This window comes from Pyxicephalus adspersus, chromosome 1 (assembly GCF_032062135.1).
Source record: "Pyxicephalus adspersus chromosome 1, UCB_Pads_2.0, whole genome shotgun sequence".
Taxonomy (NCBI): Eukaryota; Metazoa; Chordata; class Amphibia; order Anura; family Pyxicephalidae; genus Pyxicephalus; species Pyxicephalus adspersus.
The window spans coordinates 37,844,440-37,858,222 of NC_092858.1; the positions used below are offsets into that span (position 1 = coordinate 37,844,440).

General features: G+C 35.0%; 1 protein-coding gene across 1 annotated transcript; it reads left to right on the forward strand.

The window, feature by feature from the left end:
• Positions 1-1,894: 1,894 nt before the first annotated feature.
• Positions 1,895-13,111, forward strand: LOC140327571 (pro-glucagon-like). The gene is made up of 5 exons (XM_072406963.1): positions 1,895-2,023; positions 4,214-4,322; positions 8,889-9,032; positions 10,365-10,433; positions 12,830-13,111. The coding sequence occupies exons 2-5, from the start codon at positions 4,222-4,224 to the stop codon at positions 12,837-12,839; spliced, it is 324 nt and encodes a 107-aa protein (XP_072263064.1). The 5' UTR covers positions 1,895-2,023; positions 4,214-4,221; the 3' UTR covers positions 12,840-13,111.
• Positions 13,112-13,783: the final 672 nt, after the last annotated feature.

The window sequence follows — 13,783 nt, forward strand, 5'->3', positions numbered from 1 at the left end:
GTCAGACCCTTGAATGCAACGTGTTTAGTGTTTTAATTGTGCCAAAGAAGAACTAGAACTACCTCAATGGGTCTCTACAGTATAGGGCTGCTCCATAGGCCCAGGACAATGACAACATTAGTGATCCCATTTGTATCAACCAATGGGGTATTTTCATGCTAGGTGGTTTTGGATTCCCAGAAGAAGCACAATGATAGTATAAAGTGTATGCAAACCTTAACAATTACTTCTCTTATTAATACAATTATTCTTTACACATTTGTTAACTCCTTCTGTGTTATGAAGATTGGGAATGGAAAAGGTATATTTCCAACCCACTTCTTGTCCTAGGGTGGCACTGCTCCTTCATAGATACAATACAGTGAGTAAGTATTGTCACCCTAGGTCACAAATCAATTCAATAACAAAGGAAAACTAATGCAGCACAATTTGGATTTAGAATCACTTAAATATTGAATAAAGTTGACCTGTAAAAAGCAGTTGCATGTAAATACTTTGAGTAGCAAATATATATATTCACCAAAGACAAAATCCTGACCCATAGTTCCAGTTCTATTATTTATTTGAATAACACAATCATGTTGCTTTAACCAGAATTTCAGAATGCCTTCCATTTCAGACTCTTCTCTCATAATTTAGGGATTCCTATGCAAAGCCTAAAAGAGTTTCAATATCAGAGCACTTACAAAGAATTGTTTCTATCAGTGGAACAAAGTTTATAAGAACAAAATACACATATAATAAAATGAGTAGCAACAGAATAATAAAATAATAATAAAAATGTTTGCATGGGAGCAATTCTCAGCTAGGGTTCTATAGAACTGCAGGGTTTCTCCAGAGTTTGCTAGGGGTTCATTGATCTATGGCTGACTGATCTCCTATTTATTGACATCTGCGTGGTTCTGGGGACAACACCACTTGATAAAGTGAGTATCTATAAAGTATCTATAAAGGTAGTATTCTAGCCATCATTGTAGGTGGGCATTATTTTAAAAACATAACATTACAATTTTATGGAATCTACTGTAGTTATTTATACTTACATGGCCCAGTGATGATGCCTCCTGGCCAGGATATGGAGATAGCTGTGCAGCATCCACCTGATGGTGTTCAAAGGGAATTTCCAGTTCAGACTCAGGTATGAACTTGGAGCCAGTTGCGGCTCAGGAAAACCGACTAAGGAGGAAAGCATCCCAGTACAAGAGTTTGGGACTATTAATGTGAGTGCCATTGTGGGACTATGTTTCTACCTAAAATTTTTCAGCAGTAATATTATACTGCTGAACAAAAGAAAAGATAATTTTCCTGAACTTTCAAGGAAGCTAATTTGAGTTTAAATAAATTGTTTTGGATTGTACTGCTGAGTCCTGTGTGATGCATTGATCCCAGTTTCCCAGATATCACATATGTTATATTTCTGGTGTTGCTTAGTGTTATGTGCATGGGATATGTTAAACCAGCCACTGCTTTTATATTACAGATATCCTTTTTTGATAAATGCATTATATGGTTCAGGATGAAATCAGGTTGTATAGGTATCCAGTAATATATCTCATCTGTTTCTTCTTCACACATTTGTCATGTGAGGTTTTAGAGATTCTAGTAATCCATAAATGCACTTGGCGTGTGGTTTTGTATGCCTGTTGGTCTGGAACATGCAGCCTTGTCATTCTAGCTTTGGGCACTGAATTTACTATCAAACATGCAATATTATCTGACAACTTTCACTGACCTTTTCTCTTGCCAAACATCCACACAGGGTTCATAACTAACAAGATTAGTCTATCGGCCCCTTGTAGATGATGCAAAGGACAATGGTAACATCTTCTTGTTACAGACATTCTAGAAATGAGCAACATTCTAAATTATAATGACTTGTAAGTCTAAATCAAGAGGAACTGCTGACCTACCTGTCAGGAGGTAGCCGTATGATGGTATAAAAGGAGAACATGGGGGGAACCAATAAACAGAAGTGTCCACAAGCGGAGCAGAGACCCGAGCAGCAACAATTTACCTAAAAAAGGTAAGAGATTTCCATTGTTACAGCACTGAGCTATAATAGTACTTAGCTTTTATATTAAATACTATGAATACTGTTCTATTTCAATATTATTCGTATAAGAGAATCAAGTGTTATGGATATACTTTGATAGTGTACTCATCATGCAATAGGCTGCATTCATATATTTCTTTTAATTATTTATCAATATTGTAATAATATTGTAGACATTTAAATCCGCAAAGGTGTGTCTTTGGTATATTTCCAAAAATATTTCTGTTCTTTTAAATCTAGCTGAACCAAACACATTTCAACTGATTTCAATAAATTTGGCTGTTTGCCAGGATGGACACATATAAGTTTCTGCATTCAGACCTTCCGTCTGGTTTAGATTTCTATGCCAAACATATAAATTCTTTATTAGATCTGTATTTTATAGAGCAAAGAATAATGCAATCGATTGAGTCTATTTATAAAGCAGTGAATGTGACATTCCCCAAACATTCTCTGGTGGAGAATTCTCCAGGTCCATATACTTCGATAGCAGAAATTGTTTTGATGAATGCCATATTACCTTTTCACTTTATTATTAGAGGCCAATATGTTACCTTGATCTACTTGCATTAAATTTATGTTTAAATCATTTTCATGGGTTACTACAATCTGCATTATTATTGCTGCCTGAAATGTTTTTTGTAACAACTCTTAAAAACAAAAACAAAAAATATTCTTGAAATATTCTTGAGAAAAATTTAAATATCTTTTTGTAAAATACAGAAAACCTAAAATATAACTTTTATAATCGGACATAGTAAATGGTAAAACTTACAACATAAAATACACCACACATAATATAATATATAAAAATCTAATATAAAACACATAACACATCCATCTGTGACTCAGTCTGTGGTTTATATTGCCCTTAATGTTACATTGTTACAGTATAAAGGAAGGAGAGTGAAATGAGCAATGTCACCCAAGAGAGTCACAAAGTACTGCCTCAGAGGGGCAATGTGTATAAATAAATAATAATAAAAGTTATACAAATTCAGAAAAAAATAAGTTATTGTATATTATATTACAAACATAGTTATAAAATTGTTAGATACATATCAATATCATGGCTAACTCCTTGCCAAAAAGATTGTGGGATCAAAATAAATCTAAATTACTACAAAAATATAAAATATACGACAAGCATTCTAGCTGCTGAGTTTGTTAAAGAATGACTACAAAAAAAACAAATGTAAACAAAAAAAAAACAAAGTAAAAAAAAGTACAATGCGTATATACCTAAGTAGCCGCAGGAGCATAAATTAAAAACCTGTAGAAGTAGGGGAATAATTAGAAGGCCTGACCAATGCACCCCAAGGAGATATATTACCTCAAATGGAGCCTTTAGGCCGCCTTATTAAGCTCCAGGAATTTTGTATGGCTTGCACATACATTTTCAGCATTATACCTACACTGTGCCTCTCTAACTAGGAGATTTAGGTGCTCCACCTACTCCGTGTGTCCATCATCTCTTATAGCATTTACCATTATATATATATATATATATATATATATATAAATATATAAATCCAAATGGAGAATGTCCCCCCTTAATATGGTCACAGCAGACCTGGAATGGATTTCTTTAAAAATCATTTGGTATTAGATGGCTTTCAATCCTGGGGCAGATTTATTCCAAGTTTGTCAGATTACCCAGACTCTCCCATGATACTCTATCTTCTAATGTCCTGGAGAGTTTTAAAAAATCAGGCTCATTTTGTAGTAAAATAAGTAAGGTTTAAGAACGCCTGACAAAGTTTTTATTTCTATTTGTGCTTTTGTGTTCTGATAACTCTACACTACTTTCCTTATATGAGCCTTAGGTTTTGTAAGCTCTTTGGGAGAGGGTCCTCTCCTCCTGTTTTGTTGTCTGTATCTATCTGTCATTTGCAATCCCTATTTAATGTACAGTGCAGCGTATATAGGCACTATATAAATACTGTTTAATTAATAATAATATTAATATTGGGCCTCATAGGGACTCATAGGGACAGGAAGTTAGGAAAAAATCTCCCCAATGGGATCACGGACAGCAATAAAAATAACTGATAGAAAGTCTACCTCTTCATCACTTTATCCTAACTCTATTTATAATCACCTCCAATTCATGAAGAAGTTATAGTAATATTTCTATCCTGTGTGTGATTTTCTCTGCAGCACACCAAATGAAAAAAACACAATTAATGTACCTCACAGGGGCAATCATCCTGATCATGGCTGGAGACAGTCTGCAGATTGTGGTAAGAGATTCTTCAGATGAAACCAGGTAAGTGTACACCATGATGGAGCTGGCCATAGACCGGTGGGGGAGGGTAGCGGGGCAGTACTAGTGATTCAGATGTTTTGCTAAATTACATTGTTGATGTTCCCTCTAAGGGCTCTAATAATAAAACTGTGAATCTGACACTCCCTCAAATATTCTCTGTTGGGAATTAATAGGTAATAATAACAGGAATGTTTGGGGGAATGCCTGATTCCCTGTTTTATAAGTTCTAAGAGTTATCAGCCACTGGGTATGTGGCATTCACCCCGGGGGTGAACTTATTTCCTTTTTGAACAAAAAAAAAAAAAAAACACTTGCGAGACTAGGAGACTGTCATTGGGCTGCCTTTTATTTCAGTAAAATTACACTCTACTTGTCAAAAAAAAGCAAAATCTATTTCTTCTCCTTGAATTCTATCAGATGGTGGATGGCCTAAAGTTATTCAGTGACCAAGGTATGGATATTCAAACGTCTACATACAGTATTTCTACTGAGCAGCAGATTCTTAAGTGACCTCCGAAGCTACAACCAGGAAGGAACAAATAATCCTTACATTTTAAAGCCAAGTAATTTTAACTCAGCAGCTCATCCTCAACATCACAGTGCTCTTACTCTCTGTATACATTAGAGATTTCAAAATCTATGAATTTGAGGATAATTTGACCCACTGAGCCCGAAGCTACATAGGACAGGTTCAGTTTTAAAGCATATTTTCTGCTAGTTATGAGTATGTAAATACTCCATCATGATAGTGCCCTGGGCATGTTGCTTGTAAGGATGAAGCCCCCACCCCCCAAACTCTGCCCCCCATGGTTCTGCTGTGAAATGCATGGAGTGAAGTGAATCCAATGGAATTTATTATTTGTAAAATAATCTATTAGAAGATTATTATTATTACACAGTATTTATATAGAGCCATCATATTATGCAGCGCTGTACAGTCCATAGTCGTGTCACTAACTGTCCCTCAAAGGAGCTCACAATCTAATGTCCCTACCATAGTCATATGTGATTATTGTAGTCTAAGGTCAATTGTTAGGGAGAAGCCAATTAACCTAACTGCATGTTTTTGGGATGTGGGAGGAAACCACAGTACCCGGAGGAAACCCACGCAGACACAGGGAGAACCTGTAGACTCCATGCAGATAATGTCCTGGGTGGGGATCAAACCTGGGAGCTAGCACTGCAAAGGCCGGAGTGCTAACCCCTGGGCCATCATGGTGCCCAAGAGGATATCTATTAACAGTATTGGGGCCATGGCAGCATGGGTTCTGTTTGATGTATATTTTTTGGCATTACAATTAAAGTAATCCACACATATTTATTTCCCCTCCTATTGTGTGTTACTTCCCCCACCTTCTGGATTGTAAGCTTTTCTGGGCAGAGTCGGGTCCTCTCCTCCTCCTATGTCACTGTCTGTATCTGTCTGTCAATAATAATAATATTAATAATATTTATTATTATACAGAACTTTAAATGACTGTAAATTAAATTCCTTATTCCGAAAAATTCCTTTTATTATAAATGTTTTAAGGAATATTGTGTCACAATAATTTGTGTCCATAAAAATTCCAAGATTCTAATGTAGAAACATTTACTTCCTATTTGAATATACAATACAACATTTACTTGTACAACTACTACATGCCACATAGTCCTTTGTCTTTCCTATATGGCTCGCAATCACTGGCCAAAAGACTTTTAAGAACTTTTACATTTTTCAATACAGTTTGTATAATTGCTGTATATAAAAAAACATTTAAATTTAGTATAATGTTTTCAAATGAATGAATTGATCTATCAGAGAGTTATTGTAGAGCAAGGCTTCCCTCTTCTGGACAGAAGTGGTATGATATTATATATACATATATATATATATATATATATATATATATATATATATATATATATATATTATTAAAAACACAGAATTGTTGATTGTGTTTGTTTTAAAAGTGTATAAATGTTCACAAATACACAGGTAATTTAGAGTACTTTAGTTTGCCTGCTTGCTTGACAAATTCCTAAACAACTCATGTTGGTCTTAAACTGGTTGATATTTCGAAAAATAAAACATTTGATACAGATGTTAAATCTATTAGAATAGTTGGCATTCCTGATCCATGTTTAATCAACATATTACTTAAATATATTCTATATTTAAATATAGAATATATAAATATTGTATATAAATTATATTTATGAGATATCAGAAGAATATTGTAGGGATGAAGATGTCCATTGTATTTGTTTTTTTTAGCTCTAGTTGTTTGCACAGTAACAGAAGTTTAGTAGCCCTATACATACCGGCCCAGCCCAGATCCTCCAGGTTTGATTTAGGAAAAAAAAATAATTACACAATAAATTTAAAATATCCAGGAACTAAAACAACTTTGACCATTCAGCAGAGTTGTGCCCAACTTACTAGGCTTTATCCTGTCCAGGCCAATGGCATGGATAGATGTACTTTTATGCTTGATGACTCCATATTTGTTCGTTACAGACAAGCATTTTTTTTATTGCTCCCACCATCTTTTAGAGAGCCGTATTCAGGCACCTGACTTCAAACTCTGCCGTCATCACCACCCTATGACCTACATCCCGGCAATCTTATCTGATCTTGTTATTAGATGTCAATTTGGACATTGTAAAGCCCTAAACAAGATGTTAGCACTATATAAGTACAAGATAGAATATTTAATAAATGTTATTATGTTTCTCTACATCTAGTAACAAAACTTACTCAATGTAGGTAATTTAACTTTAATTTAAAACCTTTTCACAAATAACTGATACAAACAAATAGGAGTCATGTATTATCATATGAAAGGAACAAACAAAAGGGTAAAAGGATCTACCTATCCTTAAATGTTAAATGATGTCATTGTTAAGCAAATACACAAAAATGAAAGTGAGAAAATTGGGGGTTTTTGGCACTTAAAACTGTATTATATTTTTTTATAATTATATTTGACATATGTATGAAAGGAACAAAGCTTCCTGAGTCTGTAATAAAATCCGGTTATCTCCATGGCTAAAACACTGTTTTAGCCATGGAGATTTCTGTTTGCCCCAGAAAATGTAGAATTCCTAACAAATATTGCTTCAATGAATCATTTCTCTGGGGAATGTATTTAATGGGTAAAATGTGCCCTTATACACTACTAACTTATAGGCCAAATGAAGTATATTGGACAATTGGATTACAATTGTCTTTTATCCTGATCGCCTAACTGGGTTTATTCATTGCTATAGACAACTACTATGCTTTGGTTGTAAAAGTGGTTTATTTTCCTAAGATCATATCCACTTTCATATGTGAAAAATGGGCTCTATTATTAAACAGGGAACCTGCCAATACCTCAAACATTGCCTTGTGTGAATCTTCTAGGTCTATGTGGTTCAAGGGCAGTATATGATTCCCACTAGGGAATATTAAAGGGTATGTCAGATTGACATTATCATCATAAAAATTTGTTTTTTATTTTCAAACAAAAAACAATACATATATTTTTTTTTATAACTAAAAAACTATTAATTCTACTCAACATTTGACAAAATATTGACATCATACAACTAATCTCATAATGCCTGGTAGATTTATCATTACATTAATTTTCTCTATCCATTTCAATGCATTACTAAACTCCAAGAAGAGGAAGAAAAGAAAAAAAAACAAACAGGAAGAATGAATCTATTGAGTGGGGGAATCTTTCCCACATAAAGTGTCTAATCTGTGATATGTCTAATTCAACAATTTCTAATTAGAAACAATACATTACTAACAAAAATAAAGTGAGTATCTTTAACTATAATTACAATCTGGTCTACTGTGAGAATAGATTCCTAGTAAAATAAAGTGATTGGGTGAAATAAAAAAAGAAAAAGAAAAAAGTGGCATGAGGGAGAAAAACTCCCATAATGGATACGTAGTGTGTGTTAATTTCGAATTCCTCTCCAAAAAAAAAATATTAATATTTAATAATTTGTGCAAAACAATAATAACTAGGGAATGTAAAGTATAATATCTCTCATAATGTATAGGTTTTTAAGTAGGTCCAGATTTGTGGATAGACTGTGAAGGCAGCAGTCTAGGGTTACTAAGTTTCACAGGGGGCAGCGGGATGCTTTTTGTTTCATTATCTTAACAAATATCACATTTCTAAGCAAGGAAATATAAAATAATTGTGTTAAACCTGTACATACTGTATATAAAATTTGGGTAATGAGATGCTGTAAAGATTTATGATCATTAGTGTAGCAATGTTAAAGCAGTGGGTGAGCAATTACAATTTGGACAGTGTACAAATGGCGACACATTGTGGTCAAATATGGGTATTACAATCAGCAAGATACAGTAATGATTCACAATGTAAAAAGTGTTGGTGATGGCATTGCTGTGGCAATAGTCCTGCAAAATTTTAGAAATAATGATCACAGAATTTTAGGTACATTTCTGTGTTGTTATCCCTATAAAACACATCCATATATTTTAAACTCAATACCTAGGTAATCATATCTGTATTACAAATATTAGTTGAATTAAAGGTTTGTATTTGATACTTATAGGTGGCAAGAATTTCAGTCCCAGATCTTTACATCAAATATCAAACGACACTCTGAAGGCACTTTCTCCAGTGATTTAACGAGGTACCTGGACAGGATGAAAGCAAAGGACTTTGTCCAGTGGCTGATGAACGAAAAACGATTCAGGTAAAAGACACATTCCCGGGACCATGTGGTGTAATAACATGTGCTGCACATTTATTTTTTGAGAGTTCATATTGATATGAATCAAAGTAGCCATCATATTAATATTGACTATTTATAAAATGGTCAGCTGATGTATAAAATCAAGTGGAATATTCAGATTTCCTACTAGCTCTAATCCATGTGCAATGTACAGGACATTTTATTAGGAGCAATTTAACAGCAGGAGGAAGGAACCAGCTGCAGAGGCTCAGGAACAGCCTGATACTAATCTGCCCCACAGGTAATAGCCACAATCTATGAAGGTGAATAACCCATGCAGTGGCAGTGCCCTTGTCCTAACACTGGATGCCTGCATGGGCTTTGTACCCAGCCTCCCAGGCAGAAAAAATCCCAAAACTCTGGTGGACTTGGACAATAAGCCTTTGGATCCTTAACATTCACTCCATTCATAGAGCCCCCTTTACCCCCAATTTTTCCATATTTATTTCTTATTAGAAATCTGCCTCACTGGGTGCCAATGCCAGGGACTGAATATAGGGGATAATACCTTTCAGGAGAGAACAACAATCACTTAGCTAGGAGAACCAGACTTAGGCCAAACTTTATGCTGCACTTTTTCCCAGAGCTTCTAGATTTCTGAGAGTTCTACTGTAGGGTTCTTCCCCTTAAAGGGTGCTATATTAAACTATATTTGTATAGTGCCATCATCTTCCATAGTGTTGTACAATATTGAGTATTGTGGGTAACAATTAATATCCATATAACAGTTCCTATCTATGTAATAGGGACATCCAGCAATACAGGTAAATAAATACATAAATAATACAAAGCACACGGATAACATCCAACATTGCAGTCACTTTGTTGGGTAAAACCTTAATGGCAAAGGTAAAAAACCTTTTGGGGTAGTGCTTTTTGAGCTTACATCTGGAGGAGAGAGATACACAATTATTTGTGGTGCTTAATCTAATTGTGTGCATGTGTATGGGGCTTCACATATCCAAGTGGTTCCAAGTCTGGTCATTTTTCCAGGTCTGATTCATTTTAAACTCTGTTTTTATTATCAAGACCAGCAACATCACCTTCTCCTAAGCCAAGCACCAATCAGTATTAGATCACCGATAGTTATTGCTGGGAAAAAGACTGATATTACGGCATTAGGTGGTGCACATGTTTTAGACATTTCCTTCCAGGTCACAACATCAATAGATGAGGAGCACACAAGACCAGATACAACTACTGTAAGGTTATTTCTGACAATTGTTTTCATCATTGTCATTCATGATCATTATGTGACAATTTTAATGATCATTACATTTTCTTTCTTTGCAGTAACAGTAAAAGAAATATTGGAAGTGGTTTAAGACTTTCAAAATTCCCACTGGATGTCACATTCTTTAGGTAAGAAGTGGTGGATAAACTTTTTCGGAACTGGTGGCTTTTATAGTGAAGAAATATACAATTAAGTAAGGTTGCACAATTATGTTCAATTGTTTTGAGCAGTGAGTTGACATCCTATAAAACACGTAAGCCTTTTTCAAGCTTGCAGTTATAAACTGCACCTGTTGGCTGCTCCATGCCACCCCCTTTCCACTGCTATTCTGTCAACTGCAGAGTTTGATAACCACTTTGTTGTATAGTTGAGTGGGGTTGAGGTTGAGCAACCATGCAGGTAGAAGCGACCTATTACTTTCAGGAACTGCACCACAATCCACTGCAACCACAGTCGCATGCTACCTATTCAGTTAAATAGGAGCAGTTGGAAGCATAATTGAGGCTGCAGTGGAACCCTGAAGTCACCCTCAAGTCTGAAATGGGCAACAGCCCAAATGGATAAACATTCAGCTGAAACATGTCCTAAAAAATTGTGAATTCATATACCATATATTCATTTTCTATCCAGTCTGCTCTACTCTATAACTTCACAGCTAAAATGAGGGTGACAATACTAATAATGCTTGAGTAATTCTAGCAGGTTATAGTACAGGTACAGGTTGACAATCGAAAATCCGGCCATCGATAATCCGGATCCTTCAGTTTCCCGGCATGAATTTCAGATCGCATTTTCAATATAGGGACTGTAGTACACTGTTTGGCCACTAATGTTTTGCTGGCGTTGTTCTACAGAAACAGCTGTTAGGTCTTGCTTACTACACTAAATACAGGTTGAGACCCCTGCTGCCTGCTCCCTGGAACTGTGCCAGATGTCTGTGGGTGATGCGAGAGGAAGGCTGGCCTGTGTGTGGAGGTAAGTATAAAAAAAATCCAGAAGTTTTCGAAAATCCGGCGCACCTCAGGTCCAGAGGTTTTCGGATTTTTGATTGTCAACCTGTACTATGAATACAAGTCTGATTTTACATTCCAGTTGGCACATGAATACATAGAATAAAGAATGGTTATGGGTTGTTTTATTAGCTGAAATGAGACAGTTTTTAATGACTTTTAAAGTAAAAAATTTAAACTAAGATGTGTGTTTGCCTGAAATGAATCTTAGATTTAAACAATTACATTTCAGAGTATGTAGATTTGTCCTACACATTTTCTAGCTGCCCTATTTAATGCAACTCTTTGCCCTTCCGGCACCTTTATACACCTATGCTCTAATTATTTGGAGATAACAAGACGTTTTTCAGTATTAGTGTGATCTTCTGGAGAAATAAGTGTTGGCAGATTAGGGTTTCAGTGAAAAGGGGAAGCATGCAATATTTTTTGCATTAACCAAAACTATTTCTTTTCCATTGCCACACCAGCATTTGGCCCGCTATGCGAAATTTGTTTTTGAGAGATTCTCCTAATATGCTTCCAGTATGGCCATGCATTGTGGGCAGTGCAGTTCTTTAACAACAATAGTCTAGGGGTCATCCATACCTGATCTAGCTGCATTTTGCAATGAGGCTCCACTGATGCTAAAACCATTTCTGAAATCCCAGCTGATGGAAACACTGCACACTACACTTATATGTAAGGTCAAATGTGTCACATGCAATAAAAAAGTCAATTACTTTTGATTTCTTTGGCTTTTTCTGCTCTTATTATTCCCCTGAAGTTCGAAGATACAGAGAGATGATAGTCAGAGTGTTTTTTTCACTTTTGACCAGAATAGTAATATCGCCAATGAAGTTTGTCCCACTGCTGCTACTTGAGTGGCACAATCAAAAAGAAAAATCAAATGTGGGTCCATGATAAAAACAAGGTGTGATCCACTTTTAACCATTACTTCCATCATTGCAAAGTAATAATAAAACCGAAAGCCAATATATTAGTATGTGGTTTACTTTACAATACAAACACACTTCTCTATTACAAAATGCAAACAAAGAATTCTGTAACTCACATCAATCATCACAATAATTTCTGTTTGGTTTCTTTGTGTTTCTGAGCTTTGCTTAATATTACTGTGGTTCACATCAAAATGTGTTTTAGAATGAGCATGTGGATTTATATACACTTGTTCATACATGAAATACACATACAAAATAGTAACAAACGGCCCTAAAAATACTAAAAAAATAAATCCCATGGTTGTACTTTGTCTTTGAATGCTAGAGCATACGTTCCTTCTAGCTGACCACATTGTTCAGCCTGGTATCAGACACATCAATGCAATGTCTTACAAGGTAGTTACTAAAGCAAATGTAATTTGTGTACTCACTGAAGCACCCAGATAACCCATATGTGTGTGAGTATATATATATATATATATATATATATATATAAATTTATCGTTCATTCCAATGTGTTTTCAAAGTATTTCTTTTTTATTATAATATTCAAATATTTTAATGAATGTTTTACAGGTACAGCTAAAGTTGTATAATGCTGGAACTATTTATGCATCAGATGGGCATTTTGTACTGGAATTGCTGACTATCCAGGAAGAAATCATAATTAAGAAAAATGACTCTACAGTGGATATGTACTTACAATTTACTGGAAATGAACTATACTGAAAAATTCTTTGCTTACCTGGCAATATTACATTGTATTACTTTTCTGTTATTCTACAGTTAGATATATATACACATAGTTATATGATTTCTGTTTGCTGTAAGAATAAACTAATTTGTGTTAGTAAATAATTCCAACTCTAAACTCTATTTTGTGAATGTCACAGACTTCCTTCATTCACCATATCTCAACTAATATTAATTCAGTCTTGCCTATTGAAAGATTTTGGAGTTGTTAGTTTGATTTACCCAACCTACCTGAACCCCAATACTTACCTAACCCTAAAACTTAACCTTCACCTTTATCCAAACCCTGTTAGCCTGAACCCTAAACTTTCAAGCTTTAATTAAAGATACTTCTCCAGATCCTAACCCTAACATGAGGCCCAACATAAGCCCAATATTTTAACCCCTGGAGTTCCTTTTCTTACCTTTTTGATTAATAGAGGTGTCAGTGCAAAACAGCAGCACAGTCCTCTGTAGGGTTTTGGCTCCCATAATCGAAACCTGATTGTTTGCTAAAAAAAAAGCCCTTGTCACTTCCAAATTCATTAGGAATTTTTGAAGACATATGTACATGTACATAGATACATACATACAATCTATGTACATTTTTTATAGTTATACTTAAAGCTAAGTTAAAATGTTGCAGCCACATGATACAGCGGTGCAGCATCCATAGGCTTCCCCATGGGTGCTGACATCTTTACCCAATCTTCTTCTAGATTTGCCATCTTTATTTTTCTTGATTTGCCACCCGAGAATATGTAAATTTTGCACATGCACATGGAAGGTAATTCATCC